The 18,134-nt window shown below is 38.0% G+C and overlaps 1 protein-coding gene and 1 long non-coding RNA gene across 2 annotated transcripts in view; one reads left to right on the top strand and one right to left on the bottom strand.

Moving 5' to 3' along the window:
* LOC146473879 (uncharacterized) overlaps positions 1-18,134 on the top strand; it is a 170,469-nt gene that overhangs the window by 77,595 nt on the left and 74,740 nt on the right. The gene's annotated exons all lie outside the window — the stretch shown is intronic.
* LOC146473881 (eukaryotic translation initiation factor 4 gamma 3-like) overlaps positions 1-18,134 on the bottom strand; it is a 41,627-nt gene that overhangs the window by 19,443 nt on the left and 4,050 nt on the right. Inside the window, exons 4-10 of the mRNA XM_085117836.1 lie at positions 17,692-17,952; positions 12,290-13,613; positions 5,101-5,222; positions 4,271-4,379; positions 2,877-3,078; positions 2,218-2,281; positions 1,773-1,862 (exon numbers count right to left, since the gene is read on the bottom strand). Coding sequence (XP_084973962.1) covers positions 1,773-1,862; positions 2,218-2,281; positions 2,877-3,078; positions 4,271-4,379; positions 5,101-5,222; positions 12,290-13,613; positions 17,692-17,952 — 2,172 coding nt within the window. The remainder of the gene's footprint in view (positions 1-1,772; positions 1,863-2,217; positions 2,282-2,876; positions 3,079-4,270; positions 4,380-5,100; positions 5,223-12,289; positions 13,614-17,691; positions 17,953-18,134) is intronic.

Below are 18,134 nucleotides of genomic sequence, written 5' to 3' on the forward strand. Positions count from 1 at the left end.
CCCGGTGTTTTCATCATGGCACGGTCCTTTCTACGTCCAAACGACGCCTTCTCTAAACGTTTTAAAACATCGGAAGGGGCTTTTCACTTTTGCTAAAGTTGCTGTTTTCGTTTTATCCAAAGTAAATATTAATAAAAATATGTTGAGCGTTGCAGTAATTTTCCGCGTTTGTGTTTGCCCCAAATGAATCGATCTTATCACTCACACTCGATACCAAATCAAATCTATTACGAAGTTTTAGTTTTTCGAATCCGGATTACATTGGCAATACATTTGGAGGGATTTTCACTTTGTTTTTCTCCGCATCCGTACTGAAATAGATTGCATATTTTGAATTCAGCCTCCCTATTTTGATTGAACTTTGTTACGCACTCTACATCAGTAGGAAGGGTTATCAGGAGGTTTATCAAACGAATAGAATATCTTTCTTGACTGTGTGGCGTAAACAGCAAGAATTAAACTGAAACTATGTCTTTTGCTCTTTGATTATTGCCTGCAGCGTGACAAAAACTAAACAAGTCCCAAATGCAGAAAAAGAAACTTTCGTCAGTGACTGCCAAACGAATTGTTATTGGTCATTCGGTTTCCGATTCAGTGAGTCTTTACAAATTCTTTTGTTTGAAGGCTTCTCTAGGATGAAAGGTGAGATAATGTTTGACAATACCCTGACAATAGTAATTAGTTATTATTGTATTTTTACCGAGGCATTGCCGCGTCTAATTCCCCGCCGCTTTCGGTTGCTTTCATCTTTGCCGCGGTTGCCGTTTTCGTCCCACCGCGGTTAATTCACGGCAATCACGTTCGGCAAAGACGAGGTTTTACCGCGTGCAAATGGTCCCATAGTTTCAAGCGGTACTGTAGCTGAGGGCAACTCTACCTTCTTGACTGCTCTCCAAACTTCCCAAGTGCTTTATATCTCGACAAATGCACAGCTGATGCACGAACCAATTGTTTTATAACAATTTCAATGCAGTAGCTGTATAAAGAGAAATTCCCTCTGCTACGCTTCAATGTGTTGTTTATATTGTTTCAGAAAAAACATTTTGTTATCCTCTAACAATCTCGTCTCAGTATGTTCAGCGCATCTGGCGATGGTCTGAGAACCTGTAATTTCTTAATGTGTCTACTAATTCAAAGGTATTAATTTTTTGCTCTCTTTATGACTATGTGGAAAAAGGAGATAGCTATATTGAAATCCAATACACTACTAAAGCTATTATGTAGTTTGATGCTTTTAAAATCATTTTCACTGAACTACATTGTTTCTCTGGATAATGTGTGGTAGCCCCTAATTTTCTTTTTCCATTTCAACAACTTAAATGGGCAGTGCAGGATCTGCTTTACCACATACACTGTAGTCACAAACTTTGCAAAAATATGTCTGTCGGAGCACCTTAAAAAATCTTTTATTGTTAGCCATAGCCTAAGAATGTAAATGCAGGGCTGTCATTAAGAGGTGGGGGCCAGGGATTTCCCCCGGTCACTAAGAACGTGGCCCCCAGCTATTTTGATAGGAAAATAGAAGAAATATAGAACCAAAAGAAATATCTAGCTGTTTGATTCCCCGCCTACTTGTTTTATTTATCCAGCAACTTAGGAGGTACCACCCAAAAGCAGACATTATATCCAAGCACAATAAATTATTTTAAATGTCTTGCTTTTACCACTGTAAGAGCACAGGAAGACATTCTGTGGGCCCGATGATATAACCATGGGGCTTTTAATGGAACTTTACCCTCACATTTTATATAAGACTAATGGTTAAGACTTACTTCAGGCTGGTTTTTTTCACTAGGGAGTTCTATCACTTTCTTGGGTTGTGGATTTCTGTTACTTCTACCTCTTTGGTTGGTGGTGTTACCCTATATTTGGAGAACATAATTTTAACATGAAATGGCGTCTCTGAGAACTAAAAGAAGGTGGGCAACAAATGAACGATGCAATGCTTTTTATAAATCTATTGCTAGTCTTGAACTTCGAAAAGCAACTTTTGGGGAAAATTGCTTCCACTCTGGTCAAAAAACAAGACAACGAAAATCAAGCTGCCACTTAAAAACAACAAAGAATTTCACATGATCTTTCCTAGCTTCACTCTCTTTGCAGTCTGTGATCAGGTAGATCAATGAAGATCATTAATTCCTTCTTGCTTAACCAGTTACCATTGAAAAACGATTTTAATTTTTGAACAAAATTAATGCATTAATAACAGTTACTTACTCTTGACTGCTGGCGTAAATATTGAGGGAGGAACATATTTTCACCACCATCACCTTTTGGCATCCTATATGAAAAGAAATCAATTATATTAATTAATAAGCAAAAATAATTAAAACTACTAAGGAAAAAACATGGTACCATAGCAGAGACCTCTTTTCTGTTGTATTCGCTGAACTGACGGGCGCCCCCGTAGTCGTGGACTACGCTTAAAGGACGCATGTTCCCTGTATTGTTTGCTGACCGTGACTTGAGCCCACTGCCTCTCGCGCATTCGTTTACAGTTACTCCGCCCTCATTAAGTGAGCCTGCACAGTAACATGTATCATGTGATGGTTCAGTCGCTAGGTAACCGTTCCGCATTCTCAACACAGTCCATTTCAACCCAGGGTGGAGGTCTCTTTTCCTCACGGCCGTCACTTCAGCGAATACAACGGAAAAAAGCCCTCTGCTAGCAGGAAATCCCCATTAGGGTCCCTCTATTGAAGGATCACGACTCAATCCTCGAAACTCACAAATTCCAAAGAAACTATATAAATGCATTACCATTACCATTACTTTTAAACAGTAGACTGGCTTAATTTAAATTAGCACTAGTTCTTGTGAAGAGATGAAACCTTGGAGACAAATGCTCTCCTGTTAATTACTAGACGCTATCTTACCTGTTTTGTTGATAGCCTGACTTTGAAGGGGTCCGTGCTTGGCCAAGGACAACTTCCAAATCAGGCAGACCCTCGGGTTTTAACATGCACAATGGATTGCTCTGGAACTGTAACAGGAAGTCTCTCCCATACGTAAGCTTTCCTCTGTCTGGTCTTGAAGGATCAGACACCCCATCAAGTTCAGGAGGCCATGATTCTGATTCTGTCAAAAAAATGATTCACAATCAAACAAATCAAACATTCCTTAATCTTCAGCATGTAGACAGCAACTGAGATTCCCTTATTGGCAATTACTTAAATTTAATAATATTTCATTTACACAAATCTCTTGTAAACAACATTCCTTTGTTGTGCCATATCAGGCATAAAGTGCTGCACCCTAGGAAAAATTTGGACAAATACACATGTACATGGAATGACATGCATTTGCCAAATTTCACCTTGTGAATCCCCAGAAACTCATTGCAGACATTGCTTTGCATAAAGGATTTAACTGAAAACCACGCCCAGGACATACCAATAAAATTGTCAATAAATCTGTCTTCTGGAACAATCACAAAACTAATAATCTGACCTTTTTACACCAAACAGCACATGGGCATACAGTGCTGCTTTAAGATAAGAGAACTACAGGTACACATTGAGTACTATACATGTATGTGAAAACGTATGCTGTCATATGCGTATAAATATGTGCATGTACATGTATGTCCTCCTTGCATGTGTCTTTGTAATTCATTGGCATACCTTTGCTTTATGTGGCATTGTGTTACACAACAAAAGAAATGGTTAAGTAAAAGCAGCAACCCCTAAGCAGAAACTTCGCATAATATACAAACCCCAATGACATCTATAATCATACCTATTTAGAACCTAGCTTCACAAATTACTGATAAATAACCGGCATGTTAATTATTGCCGTCTGTTATTCTTTTCTTCTTTGTACCTGCCAGCCTTACAAAATCAGAATAAGGGCACCATTCCCCCCCCACCCCTTCCGAATGCATCCCAATGAAAGAAAACATTTTGTTCTGCGCTTCTGGTGGGTGGCCATTGCTCTTTCGAACACCTACTTTAATTTCCTGTTGAAAAGAAACTCGCCTTCTCCATATCCAAGTTTCCTAAAAATTCCCTTGCAAACTTGGGGATATTCAACAACCCAAAGTTCCTCAAGGATTAAGTTGCATTAATTTTTTGTACAGATGACTGGAGAGTGCCAATCTTGTGAGGTTTGATGCTAAAAGATCTGAAAGGTTTGCAGGTACATGCAGGGAGAGGAGAAGGGAAGGGTGAGGGAGAGGGGTGTTCTCAATTACACTGTACATCTTAGCTCAAGATACCATTTAAAAAGGCTGATGGTAAAACTACCAAGCCTTGCAGATGCTTTTGACTACCTTCTTTATCCTCCCACGTCTCCTCCTCTGACTGGACTTCTTCAGTTACTCCTTCTGGTGGTGTCTTTGGCGTTTCTTCAGCTGCTGGTTCTTCATTGTCATCTTGCACCTGCACAAAAATGTAAATAAATAAAGCAGAACTCAAAGTTAACCTACAGGGTTCAAAACAACTTTTTGATTAAAGTCTCAGTAAGAGGGTTATGAAAACCACCGGCTAAAGCAATAAAATGTTTTACACTCGTAGCACCCTTGTAATTACAAATGCATACAGAAAATGCTCTCGCAAACATTGCTAAAGTCTTAAATGAGGATTATTGAACTGGTTTTTGAACTCTTTAATGAGCTCTTTCTTGTGTTCAATGGCAACAGGAAGGCCCAAGCTTGTAAAACTACAAGCGTTAATTACAAGACTTATTGAATTGGCTCCAGAAGAGTAATTCCGGGGAATCCTAGCCTACAAGAACTTGATGCTGTTCTGACATAAGCCAGCCAAATACCTGTATTTCATGTTCATTTAAAAAACGAAAACCAACCAAACAAACAAACGGAAACAGAAACAAAACCAAATCACAACAGGGCTTCATCAATTAACGAGTCTACCAGAACGAAACTCAGTGCTTGAAGGGTAAAGAAGCTAAGGTCAGCATTGTTGCCAGAACAGCGGGAGCTACATTGTACAAGTGTGCAAAAGAAAAATTAATTCGAACTTAGATGAAATGTTCTTGCAGGAAAGGTACTGACTTCACTGTTGCATTTAATCCATCACAATACCGGTGATGGATTAAATGCAACAGAGAAGTCAGTAATTATGTAATTATTACAACCCTTACCTCTTCTTGGACGGGCTTTTCTGTGTACGCCTCCATCAGATCATTCCCTTTCTCTGACGAACGCTTCTCCATCTCCTTGAGACGTTGCTTCTGTTTTTTCTTCTTCATGTCTTTGCTGTTGGCTAAAATTGTGTTCAGACATATTAATCATTTTGTATTATCTTTTTAAACATGGAAGGGAAAAGGTCTAAGAAGACTGGGAAAGGGAATCCTTGTTGGAATCTGTGATAACTACATAAATGTTGCAACTTTGAACAACACATTTTTTAGAGATGATTAAGCAACAATAAATTATTCTAAAAAGCCGTAAAATACAAAGCAATGTATGGCATTTTTTTTCCAAATTGAAGCTTTATTATCTCTGAAAAATGCATGGTTCCCCCGATTTTCATTTTGGATACCAAGAGCACTTGCTGAGTTCTGCTTTCTCCACTTAGTTTTAAACAACGCAAAAATATCCCTGTATTAGTAGACATCACCCATAGGAAACCAGAGTATCTCCAGATACAAAGAACATACATGTATGCCCCGTAGGAAAAGTAAGCAACATCCTTAACAACCTTAAAACATTTGCACCAGGCAAGCTTAATTAAGGAGGCGGCAAGGCCCAGTGGTAAGGGCGCCGGACTTGAAATCCGGAGGTCCCGGGTTCAAGTCCCGCCTCGGCCACCCTTGTAAATAGCCAGCTGGTTTGCCTCCTGCCAGTTGGGATTTTTAACATGTTATGTTTGATTTGATTATTGTTTGTTTCCTGTTATTTCTGAGTGGAATGCCTGTAAACTAGCTTTGGGTAGCTAAGTGATTTTCCACTATAAAACAAAGCATTTACAAGCATTTTTACATTTTTTTTAAGTATTTTTACAAGCGAGCATTTTTTACATTAATATATTTTTGATAATGATATCCATATTGCACAAATTCAGCAGGATTACCATGTTCTCAAATGTGCGTTTGCAATTACTTAGTATTAATAATACCCTAAAAATAGAACAATGAATATTTACTCCATAAGCATGCATTGGACATGAGATGGTAATTATAGCTAACAAGATGGCTGCATGGCCGCTATGCCAATCAAAATTCCAAAAGTGCATTATACAAGACCAGTTTTTGCTCAAAAATAAAAAATTATATGCAATTTGCAGTGCAGAGCTTGCACTTTGATAAGTCAGGATGTTTGTGAAGGTACAGATGCACGAGCGATGCGTGCATGAGCATGAATGATGTTACGAGCAGCAAAAAATTTCTTGTAAACCTCCAGTGAAAGTGGCAAATTGTTGGCCAATCACAAGCCCTGTTAGCCTCGCAATGGGCCGCAGGTATATGCTTTCTTGCCATAAATTATACAAGACCTTATACAAATCAAATTTGCTTCTCAATCTCCAAGTAAATCATTTCTGTGATTTTTAATTTTAAAATAATTCCAATTTTCTACAGGATAATTAACTTCAAAATAATGTTAAAAAAAAATAGATTACATTTGGATATCTGTCACACTTTACTCTACAGATAATGCACAGGGAACTTCAACACAAGATAAATTTTGTTTTATGCACACTATGGGAGTGCACACACATGGTCAAAACATCCATTTGTTAACTTATAATGGATACAAGCCTGAAAAGTACTGTATCTGAGACTTCAACCTGAAAGTGACCACACAAAGTGTTCATTGACAATGAACTTAAATTAAAAGTAACAAGCAACTAGGATCCAAAGCTTACACATTGCACAAATCACTTGCACGCTGATAGTTAATTCAGTGTGTTCAGAGCACTTGCATAAATTTTTTAAAAGAATAAACAAGGCTAAAATTAAAAGTTGTCCTTTTCTATCACATGACTACCTCCCCTAAATGTAGCAGTGTACAAAATCTACCATTGTGCTGTCATCACCATTTGCAACATGTGTTGAAAATACTACCACAAATATTGATGTCTATAGCGTAACTTGAACACAGGTTGATTTTTGCAGTCAAAATTCATCAACATCACGTCAACATTCAACCAGGTTTCATCCAAATAATTTATTATATTACAACAACATGTAGCGTAGTACAAATTTCTGGTTTCAAGAAAGTCTACAAAGAACACAGCATATATATACAACTGGGCCAAGACTAAAAATTCAGTAAAGCTAATCAATGATGCCATGGTTTTATCAGTACAAAAGCCCCCAACAAAAACACAAGATTACTCAAGAACTTTAAAACACAACAACTGCCTTGATCAGTGTCACTGCAATTAATCTACACAAGGTCAGCTCAATCTGTAGTAATTCTACAAGATGCTAATCCCCTAAAACAACTTTGAACATGCAGCACAGGAAGTGAACCTCAACTAAAATTCTAATTAACACGTCTTAGTTTGTACTAATCAGTCAACTAAATTATGCAACACACTGTTCTATACATTCCTATCTTATTTTAATAAATTGCCAACAAAAGTTAAGTTTCCAAAGTATTTAAATCGATCTTCAATCAAGTATGTGATGCACCAGGCGAAGCATTAATACCATATATACACTGTAGTTATCAAATGAGTAAAAGCTTCCACATCACAGAAATGATTATTTAAATTATATAGGTTTACACAGGCAACAAAATCACTTACTTCAAAAGAGGAGGAAATCTTGGAGGAAAACCTAACCCCACAGAATGAAATCCATTGATTGAAGTTGCTCTTTTATTTCATGACAAACCATGAAGAAATGCACAAGAGCATGTGCCGCTTGCAACGTTGCATGACTTCACATTTTCACATGCTAATTACATGCATATTTGTGAAATGTTTACCTGTTCAAGCAGCTAATATTACTCTAGAAAGCCCTGGAATTCTCTGTACAAGAAACCAATGTAAGCATTGCCAGTTAGCTACAGAAATCTTTGGGTATTCCAAGAGCTTTGGCCAAGAAAACCAGCAGTAAAACAGCAGCTCTCAAACGGGAGCTGAAGATTGAGAAATGTACGTATTGCCCAATTTTAGAAGTGAAATACTCAGCAAGGCATCCAATTATGTCATTGACCTCCAGGTCAGATACAATGCCAGGATCAAATTCTTGCCAAACAGTGAATGACAAGTTATATAACCCATGCAGAGTCTAACTGAAAGAGCTGTACTAAATAAATTACAGCACCAGTAGAAAAATTGGTAGAAAAAGTAAGTCCAAGAAGACACAGAAATGTATTGTACATCTCTAGAAATACACTGTATGTTGTCACCTAGCTTATAGAATACAAAAACTAATTATGTACATGAACTGCATCACAAATATAAAATAGATGTTATAATACACAAGTACCAAATTAATATTACTGAAATAAAAATGTAACTCTAAAAATTACTGTACTGAGTCAGGTTATTGCTATTTTTAACAATTTCATCACAACTAATAATTTAAAACAATTTGAAAACCAATGACTTGAATTCAATTAATTTCTAAAGAAAGAAGCTGATTCCTTGCTTCTTACGCAGTTAATTCAAAATAAATCATGATTGATGCACTAAAAGTTGTAAGAAGGATATTAAAATTTTAATACAATCACGTTACATGCAAAAAGATTTTTGGGAAAATAACCATCACATTCTACATGTTGTGTATTCATAACCAATATTAAGATTTTTTTTTTCATCTTGGCTTTTTGACAACAGTTCAAATCAAAAGAAAAGTAACTTAAGAGTTTGAAACTTGTAAAGTAAACCTGTTTTAACCATCAAATAACAGACTGAAACCTACTATTGGGGTCTTCTTCAAATTAAGTCTTCATTCAACATTCTGATCCAGTTATTACAAACATATCTTGTTTCGTGGAATGTGCTTCTTATGACTCTTAAGACTTCCAAGTCTGTAGACAAGACTATATATAGCATGACCATCCATTGCGGGCTCTCAAAAAATTACCTTAACTTATAAGTTGCTATTCATGTCTCTTTTAGAAACAATACCAAACTTTTACTTTAGAATTTTTTGAGTACTGTACTGAAAGATAATTAAAATACACTAACAGGAAATTAGCCCTCACTAAAATACAATCAAATTAATCCCATCATTCAGCTGACAGACGGGAGTTAATAATTATTAGTCCAGCAGAAAATTAAAGCTTGTTTCAAGGAATAAGAACTGGTGCAGTTTTTAAGAAAAAGCCACTGACAATGGTAACTCCAAGCTCCAACAAACTCAGATGTGGAATACAGGAAACAACAACATTAAACTCACTAAATGTAAATCTCCGGTAAATTCTGGGTTTCTTTTTGAATTCATTCATCCTTTCTTTGAGGTTCCAACAGTTCCAAAGTTTCTAACCAATTCAGACGAGCCATTCACTATAATATATACCAACTATCAACTATCCCACCTTTCCGGGAAATTGCTACCTTTGCCTTGCCAAACAAGCCATCCGGCTTTTCCGGGAATTAGACAATACATCATTGTTGTGTTTTCTTATAAGGAAACAGGAAGTGAAACAATCAAAATCTCTACATTTTGAAGGCTACCAAAAGCACACTGGGGATTTGTTTTCTATATAGGAGAATTTTTCTTGCTAAAGGTTCAGATTGGACCAAACACCTGAATAAACATCAAATGCCACTACTGTACAAAAGATTTACTGAAACACTGCAGATTCACATTTACTTCACTCAGCATACTGTATCACCAGTGTTCAGAAATAGTTCAAGCATAACAAAGCTGACCAATTCAAGCATTTTTCATTCTCTGGGTTTTTATTTAGCATTTGAAAGATCAGTCATCCATAAGCTTGTATTAATATGTAAATTCCCATTGGAACCAGCAAACTTTTCCCATTGTTTTTGCATGTACTAAGTGCGTTTTTTTTAACAGTGGAATCAACTTGGCTGGCCATTGCATGGAACAATCCAGTAAAGACTGAATGTGTTGCAATACTGTTAATACATGAAAAACATCAAATATACTTGACTGAAACTATTACTTTTAAAACACAACTTCAATTTCATGTAGCCAGCATACTGGTCATAATCCATCATTCTCAGGGTTGACATGCTTAGCCAATGACTAATACTTAGTGAATGCTATAAGAATACAATTAAGCTTGAGAAATAAGGTTCACCTCACTTTTTTCACCAAAAAAGCAGCTTAAAAAAAAAAACCACCAAACTTGGTCTTTCGACAAAAAGAAAATGTGAAACCACATTTAAAGGGGTAGTATCATGGGGTTTTTGATATCTTTTGTTAAAAATGATGAAGTAAGACCTTCAATCAGCAGCCAAATAATTCTAGAATGACGAGAGGAAAGAAATCAACTCAATTCTTGAAAGGAACAACTCATGATCTGTTTTAGTGCATTTTGGAAACAAAAATGCAAGAACTTTAAAAACATTAGCCTAGCATTTTTCAAGTTTCAGTCCATACTGGCCTACCCTGTCTCTGGCCAGAGGCAGTTAATCGACAGTTTTATTCCACTGGGGTGATAATTAATAACAAACTAGACAATAATATTTCTTTGTTCCTGCTGACAGACATTTTGGCTTTTGAAATGACAGCAAATTTGTGTGATACTTCCCCTTTAACACACAAAATCTAAATGCATACCAAAACTGGGCAAGTTTGTAGTTTTTTCCTGAGTTTTTTTTTTTTTTACCAAAAAAGCAATATACACTGTATGCCCCCTTAAGGTTACCCGGGACCTTCAGAGGTGTCTTCAGAGGTGTCTCACGTCCAAGCGATGTAGCGCGTCCGGTTTAAACTGTAGATACCTGAACCCTTATGTCAAATTAAAGCTTATAGAGCTGGCTATCCAACTAAACCAAGAATTTTTGAAATAAAATAAATTGCCGAATTTTTAGCCCTGTTTTCTAGAATAAATTTTTTTCACTTGGAGGAGCCACTTCAAAGAGCAAAAACTCGAAAGGAATTTGTTCGTTTGCCTTCAAATTTGGACAGTAGCTAGTTTAACATATAAACAACAAAAACGTGTCTGCGAATTTTTTCTTTCGAAATATTTTTTCTCCGAGAGTGATTTTTGTACGATTACTCCACATTTTTTTCATCCTATTTCGAAAATGCTCTAAAACTTTTCACTGCGATTGAATATGGCAAAACGCAGACACGCTTTTTTAGCACTTTGGGTCCGGAAACTGAGGAGCAAATTAAATTAGCAAAAAACAAAATTCACTTTGACTTGTAGCTTTAAAAAGGTGATTTGGACGCTCGCAATTAGAGGTCGTGAAAAATGCAACAATTTATTTTATTTCAAAATTCTTGGTATGGTTTGATAGTCAGCTCTATAAGCTTTAATTTGATATAGGGGTTTAGGTATCTACAGTTTAAACTGGACGCGCTACATCGCTTAAACGCGAGGCACCTCTGAAGGTCCCGGGTAACCTTAACACAAAACCTTTCAATAATATCAAAATTGATCTGATCTAATTTTCTACTTGTAGAAGGAGATGGTAACCTCATTAAATAATCAATAACAAATATTACTTGCTATCCAAAAACACTTTATTTACATTACTTTTTACTGTAATTACAACTGTACAGTATATACTATCCACTATTTATTGATAGAATTAAGTTTTCCAACTCTAACGGCACCTCTTCTTTGTTATATTTCACTTTGTTATTTACTGATGTGCAGGTAACGTGAACACATCTGTACAACTATTTTTGCCCTCATTAAATCTGAGAGCACTTAGCATTTTACCTACATGGGGTAATTTTCACTCCCCCCCCCCCCCCCACCCTAACAAAACAAAAACAAAAAAGCAAAACTAACTAATAAACAAAGCATCTGCGGGGACCCTTTTCCCAAATGTCCTGATAACTGTAATGGGTACGTTTTCTATCAACCGATAGTAATATCAACCGATTCTATCAACCGATAGTAATATCTTGGGAAAAATAATGTTAAATTTTCCTCCGTCTTCCATACAATAATTATTATTGTAAAGACTTCAAAGTCAATTAAAACAGAATTTAAGTTAAGGAACATTCTGTATATAAAATAATTTTCAGGTGAGAATTGGGCTCCTGAGCAACCAATTATTTTTTAACTGTAAAGTTATGGTCTCACTCCTTACAACAGGCGAGTGACCGCACAATTTACAGTAATCTACATTGTACCCAGGTTTATGCTTGCACAAGTAAACACTAGCCATACACCTTGGGCACTTATTCAAAGAAGTACAGAAACAAGTGAAATAATACAAACCTGTTGCTTGCGTATCAACAGCAGGATTCTTTGCAGCTGCAGAAGTCTTCACATCTCCTTCATGACCATTCACCTTCTCAATTCCAGCTGCATCCTCTCCCTCAGACGCTGTTGGCAAAACTTCTGGTTCTTCCGCTTCTTTGGCTGCTGCTTCGGGTTCGGGTTCGGGTTCGGCAACTTGTTCATCTTCAGATGGTTTACTCTGAGGAGAAGTATCTTCTGCACTAACAGGAGGTGCTTCAGCTACATCCTGACTTTCAACAGTGATAACTTCCTCGGTTTCTTCTGTTTCCTCCTGGGAATTTGATACTGGTCCATTTACAGTCTTTGTGTCGGCTTCTGGCGGTGGCTCACTTGCGGCTGGCTTCTCAATTTCCTCGGATGGCTTCACTTTTGCTTCAGTTTTGACAATACCACTACCAACAGCTGCGCTACTCTTTTGCGATTCTTTATTGCGTACATCATCCGCAGTAAAGATCTCTACCCTGACATTAGAGATTATTTTATTAGCTGATGTAGTTGCATCCACAGAGCTAACCAGAGGCTTTGTTCCTAACGTACTGTCTGTTGAAACCCCTTCACTTAGTTTAGAGCCCTGAGCGGCTTCTTTGGGTTGCGATTTCAAAGCAACTTCTTTAGGCTGTGTTTCAGCAACCACTTCAGCTAATTGGGTCTCTGGGACATTACTAACTGTGTCATTCGCTTTAGTTTCTTTCAACGCTTCCTCTTTCTGCGCATTGACGACTTCTTTTCCCTGAACATTATCTACTTCTGCCTTGTTACTTGCTGGTGCTTTCTGAATTGTATATTCAGGTTTTCTAGGCTTCTCCTCTGTAGTGTCTCTTAACGTTGCAGCGACCTGCGCCGCAAACTGTGCCCGCACGTTTGCTTCAGCTTGTTGCTGTGATGTCAAAGGAGGAGTACTTGAACTACTACTTTGTCCTGAAATGTCTGGTGTAGTGTTATTAGGTGTGCCACCAGTACTGCTTGTTAAACTCGCAGAAGGATGCCGGTTGAGAATCTCCTGTGTCACATCCTTGTTACTATTCGGATCTTTTATCTGGATAATTTTTTTCTCTCGAGTGCGGGGCTCAAATGTTTGTGCTTGGTATTGTGGCATTCCAGGCATGGGAGTTGTCGGTGCTCTGACAATATACACAGGAGGTGAAGGCTGCCCCATTTGGTATACTGTTGATGGCTGATATCCAAAGTGTCCTTGAGGCTGTGAGGGCCCAGATACTGGGGGAAATTGTCCCTGCACTGCTTGTTGTGGTCGATACTGCATTTGGGGTGGGCCAGCCATTGAAATTTGAGCAAAATCAACCTGAAAGAAAGATAAAATCCATTTTTGTTACTACAAAGATCATAAACTTTTTAGTTCTTGAAACAATGACTTAAGCTGTCTCCACAAAGCTAACAATACTTCAAAAGGTACATGTACATTAACAAAATAAGGGCTGCCATTCTCACAAACACATGGCAGTCTCTGTTATTTCTCTACATCATGGTAACACAGAATGCCAAGAAAAGTTAACGCAAAATTCATCTCCAAATTGGTACTCTTAATCCCCAAGGAACAAATGCTTCTCACACAACTAATTTATTCTTGAAAGAAATGTGATGGTATATTTCCAGCCTGGTGAATGAATGAGAATGATGATTATTCTAGAAAGTGACGCAGGCATACTCGGAAAAAAGAAATCCGAGTGCTCCTATCAAATCCTAGCAGTATGCAGGATGTTTGTCTCATGAACCTAGTTTAATGGCCTTAGCTCCCACGAGTCTCCTGTAGCTCAGTGGCAGAGCATCCGAACTAGTAATCGGAAGGTCTTAGGTTTGACTCCTGATAGGAGCACTCGGATTTCTTTTTTCCGAGTATGCCTGCGTCACTTTCTAGAATAATCATCATTCTAATTTATTCTTGTTTTACAAGTTACATCTTCCACCAACTGCATATCTCCACTTCTCACGATATAAAAAAGCAAACAACCCAAAATTCTTTGAAAAAATCCGAAGAGGGACAAACACTTAAAACATCAGATCTCAGATCTCTTTAAGGCCGCCAGATTACCTTGTAAACTCAGTTTATAAAACCCAATCACATTTGCCTGTTTGACCCCTCACCCACACAAAAGGCAATGCATGACACAAAACTAAACTTGCAATGTGTTCATCTCTTAAACAAACATATTCACTTCCTCATGCGGCAATCAACTACATAGTAAAGTACCGGTTAAAGTAAGTTGACAGTCTCTTTCGAGTCTCAATCCTCAACTCAATCCTTGATTGTCAAAACTTGCAAGAATGGAGCCTCAAGCATCAAGGCTCAATCATTGAGAATTAAGTCTTGAGTCTTGAAAACATCAAGCTTGTCACTTGACTGATTCCTCGATAAACTTTACACACAAAACAAAAACTACACTATTCCTTCCGGCACACGAAGCAACACTAAGATGTAAGTACATCCTTTTGGTTAATAGCATTCAAACTTATACCAATCAAAAAAAGAAAATATTGACTCCCAGCATCATTAGCCTGCAAACTGGACTTCCCCGACATCTAAGCACGCCCAGGAAGCCTGTTCGCAGGCTAAGAGATCATTACCAGGTTTTTTCCGAGGGCTAAAAAAAATACAAGTTGGGAAGAAGTGGAAAGGCAGTTCCCAGCAAGTATCCATAACTTTTTCTTTCCAAGAACTGCCACATATATTTGCCCTTGCATCTTGTTGCTTGATACACATGAAAGATTTGGTTGTGTAGCATCTGACCAAAATTTCAATGAGGCAGTTCCTTTCTATGTCCAAACGACAGCTTTTGTTTAAAAGAATCAGAAGGGGCTTCCAATTTTTCTAAAGTTGCTATTTTGGCTTTATCCAATGGAAATGTAGAGATGCGGGAAATGTTATGGTACTCAGTTCTTGGTACTATGCACATGCAAATTTTCATTGTTTACAGTTGTTCCAGTGAAGCAATCTTACCAATAAGGTTTGACCCAAATGAAATTTCTAGCCAAGTTCAGTTTCCGAAATGCATGAAGCGTTTTGTTACTGGCTGGCACTACAGGTAGGTAAATTTTTCATTCAATCTTGAAATCAATCAATCAATCAATCAAATATCTTTATTTGATCACTCAGTGTTTACATACTGATCTGATCAATTACATTTGACACCAAATGAGATTCATTCCTCTGTGAAATTTCCCATTGTACAGTACCGCCTGGAACTATTGACCCATCGGGACTAGGGCATACCTCGTCTTTACCGCGGGTAGTGGCCGCGCGTCCACCTAGGTGAAAACACGGTCGTTCCGCGGTGAAGACGAGGTACAGTGTGCCGCGGTAAATTTGCCGCGGGCGAAAAGACGAGGCGTGCCGCGGGAAAGAACAACGGGGACTGGTTGCATTTCTAAAATAAGCGTTAGCGTGAGTGGAGACATTTTTACTGCAAGTGTTCGAGGTGCGAAGAATCGGTGCTTAATCGAAGGAGGAATTTGAAGTCAAAATGGCGTTGGGTAGTTCGCGTAAATTTTAATTCAAATATTGAAATCCTGAATCTTTGCCTAGGCAAATGTCTGTACTCCGTCTTTTCAGAGATAATTAAAGTAACTAACAATCCAACACTTGAAAGAAGCTTGTTACATGTATCTCCGAGGGTATGTTAAATACGCAGTGAAATACGTGTACGTTGATTTACCTGCTTTTTTAAACACTCAGTGTAAGTTTACGAAAGAGAGTTCGCTGAATTGTCATAAAAAATCCTTTTTTTTTAAATTTAGTTTTCTTAACTTGTTCATTTCGATACAAGCGACGGGGCAAACGTTTAAATTAACCGTAATTTGCATAGGAGCAAGTTTGACATTTGTGGGAACCGCTGCTTCTGATTCGTCAACTTTTTTTGTTCGTGTCCAACCAAACAGCTGCTAAAAATATCTCCTGAATTTTAGAGCAAGCTTGTGTTCTAAAAAATCGGATATTGAGAGGGAATATTATTCTTGTTGCAGTGCCAAGTTCATTTTAAAAGAAAGAGGTTTAAAATAGACTGTAGACACGAGCGACAAAATTTACGAAGTCGACACAAGGGTTTCAAGTTACAATAACATCGTCACGCGCGAACACATGTTTTATAATCCGTAAATTTCATGGGTCAGTGTTTTTTTCTTTTGCTTCTCCTAACTTAATATTGAAATAACTTGGCAAAAAATACAAAGTAAACAGCGGACTAACATTCTGGAACACTGCCGTGTTGCATCAAACAGCTTGGCACGTCAGGAGTCCGAGTGACAATGACCGACAATGTGTTGGAATTGCAATTATTCGGGCGCTGAGCGACACAAAACATGCCGAAATATTATTTGTTTTCAATTTATAAATGATTTTAAAAGGTCTCGCAAACGGAACTCCACAGACTGTGTCGAAAATTCAAGTTTGCTTGTTTTTTCTTGAGCAAATCTGCACGCTTCGAAGCGTCGATAGTGAATATTGCGCGAGATATTAAATCAGAATCTTCCTCAAAGGATTTTTCAAATGTGTTCGAATACTCGAAAACGGATTCTCATTTTCTTCAAATGGTTCAAGCCTTCAAGGGCCGAGAATCGTATGTGTATCGCCCATGATTGTCCTCCGTAGTTAACGTTCTTCGGTGCGATTTTGCCATTAGGAGCTGACGAACCAAAACACAAAGCAAAGGAGACAAAAGCGTATTCAAACTCTACCGCGTCTTTTCTTTACCGAGGTTTTACCTAGGTGAACTTTCCCGCGGCAACTTTGGAGCCATACCGCAACCGAACCGAGGAAAAAAAACGTCCTACTGCGGGAATACCGAGGGAAACTCGCGAGTAGGTCCCGCGGCAACGACGCGGCAAATGGGTCTATAGTTCTAGGCGGTACCGTACCTTCATTTTTTCACTCATGGCATTTCCTTGGAATTAAAGGCCATAAGCTTCTTTGAAGGTTTTCATTTGTACCCAGTGGCCTGCAGAGACCATTCTCATTTTTTGTTAGCTAACGTACACTGTATTACAAACAATTTGATTCCGCAGTGCTCAATCCACTATGTGGGTGGGCCTTTTAATTTTCTGTGCTTGCAGAGCAACCAGCATCTGCAATAATCATTTTCTCGAAACCAGATTGTCATACAGCTGTATGAATAATCAGTAATGTTTCAGCTTCCCAATTCTTGCATGCATCAAGTTTTGAGGATCGAGTCGACTTTTGAGTTAATCGATTCTCCACTTGATCCTTGATACTCAATTCTCACAAGGATCACTTCAAGACTGTCAAATTACTTTGAAACAGTACTGTATCTGTCAAGTATAACTACTGATTACTGCATCACAATGAGTTTCTGATCAATTATTGATCATGATCAATGAATGGCACACCATAATTCATTGGTCTCACGTACATGTTGTGGAATAAAAGGACCAGGCTGTCCTGGAGGTATAAACTGTGTTGCTCCAGGTGGTCCTATCATCTGTACCATGGGACCCCCAGGAGGGGAGGAGTACATGGGCTGATTAGTTGGTGGTGGCTGCCTGGGAATTCTCATACTACGCTGATTGTGGTAGAATGGTTGACTTGGAAGGCGAGGCTGTCCTTGTGACTGCATTTGGCCAGGCATCGGGGGCATAACTATATTCTGTGTCATCTGTGGATGTCCTGCAAGCTGGATGTTAAGGCATTTGGAAAAATTAGGATCTGTATGGTGAAAGTTTTGTTCTTTTATTCATGAATTTATTCATCTAGTTATATCCCTCTCATACATATAGATCTTATAGATCACTAGCTCAAATTAGGGAGTGTGATTTCCACCTTTGGGAAGTACATACGTGTGAAAATTTCACAAAG

This window comes from Pavona decussata, unplaced genomic scaffold (assembly GCF_977016875.1).
Source record: "Pavona decussata unplaced genomic scaffold, jaPavDecu1.1 SCAFFOLD_92, whole genome shotgun sequence".
Taxonomy (NCBI): Eukaryota; Metazoa; Cnidaria; class Anthozoa; order Scleractinia; family Agariciidae; genus Pavona; species Pavona decussata.